At 43.7% G+C, this 12,811-nt stretch overlaps 1 protein-coding gene across 1 annotated transcript; it reads left to right on the forward strand.

Annotated features, from left to right (window-relative positions):
• The first annotated feature begins 4,041 nt into the window (after positions 1-4,041).
• fetub (fetuin B) lies at positions 4,042-8,536 on the forward strand. Its single transcript, XM_021604736.2, has 7 exons — positions 4,042-4,328; positions 4,812-4,925; positions 5,199-5,286; positions 5,717-5,883; positions 6,067-6,180; positions 6,379-6,465; positions 7,271-8,536. The coding sequence occupies exons 1-7, from the start codon at positions 4,125-4,127 to the stop codon at positions 8,006-8,008; spliced, it is 1,512 nt and encodes a 503-aa protein (XP_021460411.2). The 5' UTR covers positions 4,042-4,124; the 3' UTR covers positions 8,009-8,536.
• The last annotated feature ends 4,275 nt before the right edge of the window (positions 8,537-12,811 follow it).

Here is a 12,811-nt window from a genome sequence, read left to right on the forward strand (position 1 = left end):
CTGGGTAAACAATATGAACAGGATTAGACTACATCAGTTCACATAAATTACTGGGTAAACAATATGAACAGGATTAGACTACATCAGTTACTGGGTAAACAATATGATCAGGATTAGACTACATCAGTTACTGGGTAAACAATATGATCAGGATTAGACGAAATCTGTTACTAGGTAAACAATATGCCAAGCAGTAATATGCTATTGACCCCCACAACTGGTGTATTTGATTTTTATAAGTAACTAGGCAAGTTAACTGACTTATTTACAATGACGGCCTACCGGGTAACAGTGGGTTAACTGCCTTGTTCAGGGGTAGAGTGACAGATTTTTACCTTGTCAGCTCGGGAGTTTGATCCAGCAACCTTACGGTTACTAGTCCCAACACTCTAACCACTAGGCTACCTGCAGCCCCACTGTCTGGGGTACTTGCTCATTAAGGGCCAGTTTCCCAGACACAGATAAAGCCTCTAAAATTGCCAGTGTATAAATCCCTACAGCATACAATATGTTGCATTTGATTCACACTTAATAAACAAATCGACACATTAGAATGTGTTTGGTGACAACAATATTACAGACTAGATACATTACAGGCTGTAACAGTAACATCTAGATAAATAAATTAGCTATATTGTCGCAAGTAGGATATTTTATTTATTTATGTTATACATTTGGATCACATGTAGGGCCATGTAAATATATTGTAAGAATACAGATGTATTTTCAGCTCTGAATAATCATCCACCCAAAACATTAAACATGCATTGTTAATAAGTTAATAACCAATTATAGGTGGTGACATCAACCATTTATGAGCATGTGTAGGGCCTTTTGCTTCCAAAACAAACTGAAGAAGGTTGTCTCCACCACAATGCTTTGGTTCCGACTTTTCAGTTGGTGGAGGAGCAACAGCAGAAATGACTTTTCAGTTGGTGGAGGAGCAACAGCAGAAATGTCCGGTCCGACTGCAGTCCGAAATTTCATCTCTGCATCGAGTATGGCATTGGGTATGTGGCCCAGCCACATGAAATCTGCACAGGGTTTAGGTTGTGTTCGTATCTCTGCATCGAGTATGGCATTGGGTATGTGGCCCAGCCACATGAAATCTGCACAGGGTTTAGGTTGTGTTCGTATCTCTGCATCGAGTATGGCATTGGGTATGTGGCCCAGCCACATGAAATCTGCACAGGGTTTAGGTTGTGTTCGTATCTCTGCATCGAGTATGGCATTGGGTATGTGGCCCAGCCACATGAAATCTGCACAGGGTTTAGGTTGTGTTCGTATCTCTGCATCGAGTATGGCATTGGGTATGTGGCCCAGCCACATGAAATCTGCACAGGGTTTAGGTTGTGTTCGTATCTCTGCATCGAGTATGGCATTGGGTATGTGGCCCAGCCACATGAAATCTGCACAGGGTTTAGGTTGTGTTCGTATCTCTGCATCGAGTATGGCATTGGGTATGTGGCCCAGCCACATGAAATCTGCACAGGGTTTAGGTTGTGTTCATATCTCTGCATCGAGTATGGCATTGGGTATGTGGCCCAGCCACATGAAATCTGCACAGGGTTTAGGTTGTGTTCGTATCTCTGCATCGAGTATGGCATTGGGTATGTGGCCCAGCCACATGAAATCTGCACAGGGTTTAGGTTGTGTTCATATCTCTGCATCGAGTATGGCATTGGGTATGTGGCCCAGCCACATGAAATCTGCACAGGGTTTAGGTTGTGTTCATATCTCTGCATCGAGTATGGCATTGGGTATGTGGCCCAGCCACATGAAATCTGCACAGGGTTTAGGTTGTGTTCATATCTCTGCATCGAGTATGGCATTGGGTATGTGGCCCAGCCACATGAAATCTGCACAGGGTTTAGGTTGTGTTCATATCTCTGCATCGAGTATGGCATTGGGTATGTGGCCCAGCCACATGAAATCTGCACAGGGTTTAGGTTGTGTTCGTATCTCTGCATCGAGTATGGCATTGGGTATGTGGCCCAGCCACATGAAATCTGCACAGGGTTTAGGTTGTGTTCATATCTCTGCATCGAGTATGGCATTGGGTATGTGGCCCAGCCACATGAAATCTGCACAGGGTTTAGGTTGTGTTCGTATCTCTGCATCGAGTATGGCATTGGGTATGTGGCCCAGCCACATGAAATCTGCACAGGGTTTAGGTTGTGTTCATATCTCTGCATCGAGTATGGCATTGGGTATGTGGCCCAGCCACATGAAATCTGCACAGGGTTTAGGTTGTGTTCATATCTCTGCATCGAGTATGGCATTGGGTATGTGGCCCAGCCACATGAAATCTGCACAGGGTTTAGGTTGTGTTCATATCTCTGCATCGAGTATGGCATTGGGTATGTGGCCCAGCCACATGAAATCTGCACAGGGTTTAGGTTGTGTTCATATCTCTGCATCGAGTATGGCATTGGGTATGTGGCCCAGCCACATGAAATCTGCACAGGGTTTAGGTTGTGTTCATATCTCTGCATTGGGTATGTGGCCCAACAGTGAACTGGGAGGACCACAACACAGACTCTTTTTTTTTAAATTTTATTTAACCTTTTATTTAACTAGGCAAGTCAGTTAAGAACAAATTCTTATTTTCAATGACGGCCTAGGAACAGTGGGTTAACTGCCTGTTCAGGAGCAGAACGACAGATTTGTACCTTGTCAGCTCGGGGGTTTGAACTCGCAACTTTCCAGTTACTAGTCCAACGCTCTAACCACTAGGCTACCCTGCCGCCCCTTTAGTTGTTCTTCTGTGATGTTTAAGTACAGCATTTAATAGTAGAGTGAATGTAATTTGGGGACTAAAGCTGGTTTAATACTGGTTTAGCTGGTTTAATGCTGGTTTAGCTGGTTTAATGCTGGTTTAGCTGGTTTAATGCTGGTTTAATGCTGGTTTAGCTGGTTTAATGCTGGTTTAGCTGGTTTACTGCTGGTTTAGCTGGTTTAATGCTGGTTTAATGCTGGTTTAATGCTGGTTTAGCTGGTTTAATGCTGGTTTAGCTGGTTTAATGCTGGTTTAGCTGGTTTAATGCTGGTTTAGCTGGTTTAGCTGGTTTAATGCTGGTTTAGCTGGTTTAATGCAGCCCTACATAAGGTCCGTGTGGGAAGATGCTCCTAAAGCTGAATATAACTATATATAGACATGTTATAACGTATGGACAGGCTTATTCATTCACATGTCATGAATTCACTGTGACAACGTCATATTTGTATATTGTTTATTATACTATATTATGTAATAGATCATATGGGTTGGAAAGTGTTTTTTACTCCTACATAAATAAACTATTCTCAGTGAAAGACAAAGGTCGTAGCTTTAAAACAAATATATTTATTAATTTAACCTTTATTTAACCTTCATTTAACTAAGTCAGTTAATTAAGAACAAATTCTTATTTACAATGGCGGCCTACCAAAAGGCCTCCTGCGGGGATGGGGGCTGGGATTAAAAATAAAAATAAATTAAATGAAAATATAGGACAAAACACACATCATGACAAGATTTCTACGGGGATCATTTTTCACTAAGTAGTTTGGGAAAAGGAAGGATGTAGTGAACTACTTTTTCAAAGTAACTTTAGTTAAGTAAATAATATTTTTTAGCTATAGGGTAGCTATAGTGTAGCTTATCTTCTTCCAAGTATGAAGTACTGTAATTGGTAGCTTGGTCAGAGTAGCTTCCCCAAAACTGAGTAACACCCTGAAAAGGGACAATTCCAAGGACATTCCTGCTGGTGAAACCAAAAAATCTGTTCATGTTTTTTGATACTTAACACTTAAAAGAGCATGATAAGACATTCCTGGTCACTGTTACCTATAGCTTCTGACAGGGCTGCGAGTTTCTGGGTAGATTACAATGGGACTGATAGGGGCCACATTCCTTGATAGGATCACAGAGGGGCATCGTGGGGGGGGGGGTTAGGGGTCATGTTTACCTGGATCGGGGGTGGGACCCAGAACAGTGTTGTGAAGAGGGAGGGTGTGTGTGGGGGTGGAGGGGGTACATGGAGCTGTATATATAGCAGCCCTACTGAACCATCTCTCCTCACCTCACCTCACCAGCCCGTTCAGCGTGTGTGAGACAGCCAGCGGCCCATCGGTCCTCCATCATGATGAAGCAGTGTGCCTTGTTGTTGCTGGCGTGTGTGTATGCTCATGCCGCCCCCCTGGAAGCCGGCATGAAGCCCGGGTCGTGCCAGGACGCCGTGGCCCTGGGAGCAGCAGGACAGGCCCTCGACAAGATCAACAAGGACCGCACAGAGGGCTACGTGTTCGGTCTCCACCGCCTCAGTAACGTCAACCAGATGGAGCATGTGAGTTCTGTTGCTTCTATTTTTTCCACTGTAACTCTACAATGCGTGGTACTACGCTAAGTTAAAAAGAGAGGGGGAAATGATTTAGCTACCGTCCTAAAGAAGAGTCCTGTAACATACTCTGTTTGTAAATGCAATGTGTTTCCATATGTTGTCCGCTGATAAGAGAAATTGAGGTCTAAAAAGTATCATAAAATACAATGTAGTCTGAGATAATTCTCTGTTTTATGGGGAGTGAAAAAGTGATATTACCGTTAAGACAGATGAGACAGATTCATACATTGTCAGCAAGGCCTTTTCTAAGAGCAGGGGGATTTGACTAGAATTTGAAGTTATAGATGGTGACTTCAAAGACGATTGTAGATGTAAAAAAAACAGAAGTATTCTTTCAATCCTCTTGTCTTTGTTTTTCAGTACCAGCCACATGGGAATGAATGTTGACTCCAGTGTGCTGATTGGTCTGTATTTCTATCTCTGTTTCAGGGGGAAACAGGGGTTGTGTTCTACCTGACCATGGATGTGCTGGAGACTGACTGCCACGTGGTCAGCAAGAAAAACGCAAAGGACTGTGAGGTCCCCAAGGCTGAAAACACACCGGTAAGAACCCGACACACATACACAAAACACACACACACACACACACCAAACACACACACATATACAAAACACACACACACACACCAAACACACACACACACACCAAACACACACACACACACACACCAAACACACACACACACACACAGACAAACATAATGTCTGTAGGATTACTGTATGTCTGAATATTGACTTTAGCCAGGGCCTTGGATCAAAATCGTCCCTCGTTGTTTAATCAGTTTTTTTTGTTGTCTTGTACGTATTTACTCACAGGTCTACGGTCAATGCAAGGCTGTTATCTACATGAACAGAGTCCATAGAGTGGTTCGTCTGTACAACTACAACTGTGTGGTCAGACCAGGTAACAGTCCACGGCTTGGTCCTCTCCAAAACATTCATTACAGCGCTTCCCACTAAACAACATCCATCCACCGTGTAGTAGTTGGGTGATGTCACGTCGTTTGTCATGTGGTTCTGATGACTCTGTGGGAGCGTGGTGCCCGATACATCGCAGTTTTACATGTACTGAATACATGTTAAATATAAATGCCTGCGTTTCAAAGCATCTGCTAATTTATTTTTTATTTTACCTTTATTTAACTAGGCAAGTCAGTTAAGAAGAAATTCTAATTTACAATGACGGCCTAGGAACATCGGGTTAACTGCCTTGTTCAGGGGCAGAACGACAGATTTGTACCTTGTCAGCTCGGGGATTTGAACCATGCTCCATGTTTGACCCAATGAAAGTGCCTTTTTATAAACAGTGTACCTATTTGTATGTCCTGTCCCAGCGGCTGCGGCGAAAGTGGCTAAGCAGTGCCCGGACTGTCCCTCTGCCATGCCCAAGGACCACCCGGAGATCCTGAAGACGGCCACGCTGTCCATGGAGAAGTTCAACAAGGACAGCGGCTTGGCCAATCACTTCGCCGTCCTCAACATCACCCGTGCACGGACATCGGTCAGAACACAACACTACACAACACATTCCACTATAGCAAAATACAAAATCAACACCACAACATAACATAACAATTCAAGAAAACGATGAATCCACCTCACAGCAGCAAATGAACTGGTTTCATATTGGGGTGTAATTATCTTGTTGTCGTTACTCACTGACCTCTGTTGCTTGGTATTCCAGATGGGCATGGCAACCTTCTACTTTGCCGAGTTCACCATCCAGGAGACGACTTGTGCCAACACCACCGACCCTTCCGCAGCCTCCAAGTGTCCTCTGATGGCCTGCGAGTTTGCAGTAAGTGAATGACAGGACCATTGATATTTTTGTCAAACAGCATAAACTATGTAGTAGCAGCATTATTACATCTGAATTATAGCCTAGATAGTGTTTAACGTTGTAAAAACTGTAATAACGGTGTAATAACTATGTAATAACTATGTAATAACTATGTAAGAACCAGCATTTTAATTTATCCCTGTCTCTTCTCTACAGCACAAAGGACACTGCAAGGGCTCCCACTCTCACGACATGGGAGGCCAGGAGTTTGTCACGGTCAACTGTGAGGTCTTTGAGAATGAGGTCAGGCACTCTCCACTCTCCTCTCTCCACTCTCCACTCTCCTCTCTCCTCTCTCCACTCTCCTCTCTCCTCTCTCCACTCTCCACTCTTCTCTCTCCACTCTCCACTCTCCTCTCTCCTCTCTCCACTCTCCTCTCTCCTCTCTCCTCTCTCCTCTCTCCTCTCTCCTCTCTCCTCTCTCCACTCTCCTCTCTCCACTCTCCTCTCTCCACTCTTCTCTCTCCACTCTCCACTCTCCTCTCTCCACTCTCCACTCTCCACTCTCCACTCTCCTCTCTCCACTCTCCACTCTCCATTTGAAACAAGGGTTGAAACGTAATTTCAGGTGCATAGAGGAAAACTCTAGTAGCTGACATTCTTGTATGCACCACAGTGTTCTTGTATGCTCCACAGTGTTCTTGTATGCTCCACAGTGTTCTTGTATGCTCCACAGTGTTCTTGTATGCTCCACAGTGTTCTTGTATGCTCCACAGTGTTCTTGTATGCTTCACAGTGTTCTTGTATGCTCCACAGTGTTCTTGTATGCTCCACAGTGTTCTTGTATGCTCCACAGTGTTCTTGTATGCTCCACAGTGTTCTTGTATGCTCCACAGTGTTCTTGTATGCTCCACAGTGTTCTTGTATGCTCCACAGTGTTCTTGTATGCTCCACAGTGTGTTTAATGGTTCAAACCACCATTTCAGTCATTAGGTCTTCATCTGGGTTTATGTCTTTCGGTGTTAAATTACTAATGAGGTTACTGATCATGTGTATTGATTGATTGATGATGCTGTGAATGATCCCCTGGTTGGTTGTTGTCCTGCAGAACTCAAAGAAGGAGAAGGCAGCTCACCTGTTGGGAGGAGAGACAGACCACAGCCACACCCTTCAGTCTGGAAAACACGGCAAAGACCACACCCATAATGCCTCCGGCGCTCACGACCACGCTCACGACCACGCTCACGACCACACCAAAGACCACAAACACGACGGCGCCCACGCCCATGATCATAAAGATGGTGCCCATGGTCACTCTCATGGTGATGGAGCTGCTGGCGGTCACGACCACTCTCATGACCACGGTCACGGTCACGACCACGCTCACGCCCACCACGCCAAGGCCCATAACCACAGCACTGACACCGGACCGCACCAGCATCACAACTACAAGCACGACGGCGAGGGCCACACTCACGAGCATGACCATGAGCTATCCTTGGATCACGACCACAAGCACGCTCACCTGCACGAGCACGAGCACCACCACCATCACCACGAGCACCCGCACGGGACCGAGTCCCGCCACCCTCCCCAGGGAACCGTGACCGTCCTCCCCGCCCTGGGCCTGCCCATGACCCTGCCCTCCTTCCCCGAACAGCCTGTGGGTGAGAAGGGCGCCATTCTGCCCATGGTCCAAGACCCAAAGATCCCTGGGATGAGCCAGCCCACCATCCTGCCCTTCCCCACCACTGTGTCTGCTCAGTGCCCTGCTGAGGTCAAGGATGAGGACAACTTTGTGAAGGAGCTCTTTGCTGAGGACCCCCTCTTCAAAGCAGCTGCGTAACTAGTCCCTTGTCTCCATGGAGCTGAAACACAGAACTGATTATTCTCAATACCTACTAATGACCCACTGACACTGGCAAGAAGAACAAACAAGAGCACAAAGCTAGTTATGATGTTGTTCTTTGGAATTCACAGGGACAGGTTTCTGCATGTCAGATATTTAGCTACCTCTAAACCATTTTCACATTCACCTGTCTGCCTCTCTGTCTTTCTGCCTATTTCTCTCTCTCTCTCTCTGTCTGTCTGTCTGTCTGTCTGTCTGCCTCTCTCTCTTTCTCTGTCTGTCTGCCTCTCTCTCTTTCTCGGTCTGTCTGCCTCTCTTTGCCTCTCTCTCTCTCTGTCTGTCTGTAAGCATTATGTTTGAGACCTGACTGTGTTCCTCAGAAAGAAAGGGATTGACAGCATTGTTTTGTATGTTTCTAATACTCTATCTTTGCCCTGACGGAAGATCGTTTTTGAGGTGGGTGTTGTTCTTAGCCTCAAACAAATAAAACAAACAAATAAAATAAACATCACTAATGCATCAATAGACTCCTATTTTTCTTCAAAGAATACAAGATTAAAAGAAAACAAGCATTATACCTAACAATACGAATCCACATCCAGACGCAACAGTATTGAGGATAAATGTTTCTATAAACCTGACCTCTACATGAAACCCCGCACTCATAAAAACATAGTGACAGTAACATAGTGACAGTAACATAGTGACAGTAACATAGTGACAGTAACATAGTGAGAGTAACATAGTGAGAGTAACATATTGACAGTAACATAGTGAGAGTAACATAGTGACAGTAACATAGTGACAGTAACATAGTGACAGTAACCAGTAACATAGTGACAGTAACATAGTGACAGTAGCCAGTAACATAGTGACAGTAACATAGTGACAGTAACCAGTAACATAGTGACAGTAACATAGTGACAGTAACCAGTAACATAGTGACAGTAGCATAGTGACAGTAACATAGTGGCAGTAGCATAGTGACAGTAACATAGTGACAGTAACATAGTGACAGTAACATAGTGACAGTAACATAGTGACAGTAACATAGTGACAGTAACATAGTGACAGTAGCATAGTGACAGTAACATAGTGACAGTAACATAGTGAGAGTAACCAGTAACATAGTGACAGTAACATAGTGACAGTAGCATAGTGACAGTAACATAGTGAGAGTAGCATAGTGACAGTAGCATAGTGACAGTAACATAGTGACAGTAGCATAGTAACAGTAACATAGTGACAGTAACATAGTGACAGTAACATAGTGACAGTAACATAGTGACAGTAACCAGTAACATAGTGACAGTAACATAGTGACAGTAACATAGTGACAGTAACATAGTGAGAGTAACATAGTGACAGTAACATAGTGACAGTAGCACAGTGACAGTAACATAGTGACAGTAACATAGTGACAGTAGCATAGTGACAGTAACATAGTGACAGTAACATAGTGACAGTAACATAGTGACAGTAGCATAGTGACAGTAACATAGTGACAGTAACATAGTGACAGTAACATAGTGTCAGTAACCAGTAACATAGTGACAGTAACATAGTGACAGTAACATAGTGACAGTAGCATAGTGACAGTAACATAGTGACAGTAACATAGTGACAGTAACGTAGTGACAGTAGCATAGTGACAGTAACATAGTGACAGTAACATAGTGACAGTAACATAGTGACAGTAGCATAGTGACAGTAACATAGTGACAGTAACATAGTGACAGTAACATAGTGTCAGTAACCAGTAACATAGTGACAGTAACATAGTGACAGTAACATAGTGACAGTAACATAGTGTCAGTAACCAGTAACATAGTGACAGTAACATAGTGACAGTAACATAGTGTCAGTAACCAGTAACATAGGGACAGTAACATAGTGACAGTAACATAGTGACAGTAACATAGTGTCAGTAACCAGTAACATAGTGACAGTAACATAGTGACAGTAACATAGTGACAGTAACATAGTGTCAGTAACCAGTAACATAGTGACAGTAACATAGTGACAGTAACATAGTGACAGTAACATAGTGTCAGTAACCAGTAACATAGTGACAGTAACATAGTGACAGTAACATAGTGACAGTAGCATAGTGACAGTAACATAGTGACAGTAACATAGCAGTAACATAGTGTCAGTAACCAGTAACATAGTGACAGTAACATAGTGACAGTAGCATAGTGACAGTAACATAGTGACAGTAACATAGTGACAGTAACCAGTAACATAGTGACAGTAACATAGTGACAGTAACACAGTGACAGTAACATAGTGACAGTAACCAGTAACATAGTGACAGTAACATAGTGACAGTAACATAGTGACAGTAACATAGTGACAGTAACATAGTGACAGTAACATAGTAACCAGTAACATAGTGACAGTAACATAGTGACAGTAACCAGTAACATAGTGACAGTAACATAGTGACAGTAGCATAGTGACAGTAACATAGTGACAGTAACATAGTGACAGTAACATAGTGACAGTAACATAGTGACAGTAACATAGTGACAGTAGCATAGTGACAGTAACATAGTGACAGTAACATAGTGACAGTAACATAGTGACAGTAACCAGTAGCATAGTGACAGTAACATAGTGACAGTAGCATAGTGACAGTAACATAGTAACCAGTAACATAGTGACAGTAACATAGTGACAGTAACCAGTAACATAGTGACAGTAACATAGTAACAGTAACATAGTGACAGTAACATAGTAACCAGTAACATAGTGACAGTAACATAGTGACAGTAACCAGTAACATAGTGACAGTAACATAGTGACAGTAGCATAGTGACAGTAACATAGTGAGAGTAACATAGTGACAGTAACATAGTGACAGTAACATAGTGACAGTAACCAGTAACATAGTGACAGTAACATAGTGACAGTAACATAGTGACAGTAACATAGTAACCAGTAACATAGTGACAGTAACATAGTGACAGTAACCAGTAACATAGTGACAGTAACATAGTGACAGTAGCATAGTGACAGTAACATAGTGACAGTAACATAGTGACAGTAACATAGTGACAGTAACATAGTGACAGTAACATAGTGACAGTAACATAGTGACAGTAACCAGTAGCATAGTGACAGTAACATAGTGACAGTAACATAGTGACAGTAACATAGTGACAGTGCCCGGGGGGAAAAGGATACCGAAGTAACGTATAATGGTGCTACAGTAATCAGAGCCCATGTACGTAAATAGTTCTGACTATGTTGGCAGCAGAGCATCGCCTATCTCATTCAACAAGATGTACAGTAGGCTATGCAATACCTATATAAGGATAGTAATGCTTGTATTGCCTGGAACAAGGCAAAATGCATACCCCTGGCTAAAGTACCTAGAAGTGGGTTGGGGTGGTATAAGTGGGTGCAGGTTAAACTTTTTTTTTAAAAGGTTGTGAAACTCTGAACTGAAGATACACATTACTGTTCTCCCAATGCCAGGAAAACATTGCGTCAGATGTGACTGTGAAAAGAAAACAGTAATCTGGTCCAAGCCACTGCATGTGTATCTGTATAGATAAGACCTGTTATCTTCACCATGGCACGTCAGAGAAGAGCAACAGGAGGATCGGAGACACATCTAGAGCCATCACCATAACAACCACCCTGATTACATCACAGCTGTACCAATACACCCAAAAGGGGAGATATGTCTGTGAGTAACAGCTGACGATGGTGGAGGTATAAAGGCCCATTCAGGGTTTGAGACAGTGATGTTGAGGTGGGTTTGAGACAGTGTTGTTGAGGTGGGTTTGAGACAGTGTTGTTGAGGTGGGTTTGAGACAGTGTTGTTGAGGTGGGTTTGAGACAGCGTTGTTGAGGTGGGTTTGAGACAGTGTTGTTGAGGTAGGTTTGAGACAGTGTTGTTCAGGTGGGTTTGAGACAGTGTTGTTGAGGTGGGTTTGAGACAGTGATGTTGAGGTGGGTTTGAGACAGTGTTGTTCAGGTGGGTTTGAGACAGTGTTGTTGAGGTGGGTTTGAGACAGTGTTGTTGAGGTGGGTTTGAGACAGTGTTGTTGGGGTGGGTTTGAGACAGTGTTGTTGAGGTGGGTTTGAGACAGTGATGTTGAGGTGGGTTTGAGACAGTGTTGTTGAGGTGGGTTTGAGACAGTGTTGTTGAGGTGGGTTTGAGACAGTGATGTTGAGGTGGGTTTGAGACAGTGTTGTTGAGGTGGGTTTGAGACAGTGTTGTTGAGGTGGGTTTGAGACAGTGTTGTTGAGGTGGGTTTGAGACAGTGATGTTGAGGTGGGTTTGAGACAGTGATGTTGAGGTGGGTTTGAGACAGTGATGTTGAGGTGGGTTTGAGACAGTGATGTTGAGGTGGGTTTGAGACAGTGTTGTTCAGGTGGGTTTGAGACAGTGTTGTTGAGGTGGGTTTGAGACAGTGTTGTTGAGGTGGGTTTGAGACAGTGATGTTGAGGTGGGTTTGAGACAGTGTTGTTGAGGTGGGTTTGAGACAGTGTTGTTGAGGTGGGTTTGAGACAGTGATGTTGAGGTGGGTTTGAGACAGTGATGTTGAGGTGGGTTTGAGACAGTGTTGTTGAGGTGGGTTTGAGACAGTAATGTTGAGGTGGGTTTGAGACAGTGTTGTTGAGGTGGGTTTGAGACAGTGATGTTGAGGTGGGTTTGAGACAGTGATGTTGAGGTGGGTTTGAGACAGTGATGTTGAGGTGGGTTTGAGACAGTGTTGTTCAGGTGGGTTTGAGACAGTGTTGTTGAGGTGGGTTTGAGACAGTGTTGTTGAGGTGGGTTTGAGA

This window comes from Oncorhynchus mykiss, chromosome 5 (genome assembly GCF_013265735.2).
Source record: "Oncorhynchus mykiss isolate Arlee chromosome 5, USDA_OmykA_1.1, whole genome shotgun sequence".
In the NCBI taxonomy this organism is placed as follows: domain Eukaryota; kingdom Metazoa; phylum Chordata; class Actinopteri; order Salmoniformes; family Salmonidae; genus Oncorhynchus; species Oncorhynchus mykiss.

What these genes read in the sequence shown, in the direction of transcription:
- fetub (XM_021604736.2), top strand. Translation starts at nt 4,125, where the DNA reads ATGATGAAGCAGTGTGCCTTGTTGTTGCTGGCGTGTGTGTATGCTCAT. An exon ending in ACGTCAACCAGATGGAGCAT is followed by an intron (nt 4,329 to 4,811) that starts GTGAGTTCTGTT and finishes TCTCTGTTTCAG; the next exon opens with GGGGAAACAGGGGTTGTGTT. An exon ending in CAACTGTGTGGTCAGACCAG is followed by an intron (nt 5,287 to 5,716) that starts GTAACAGTCCAC and finishes GTCCTGTCCCAG; the next exon opens with CGGCTGCGGCGAAAGTGGCT.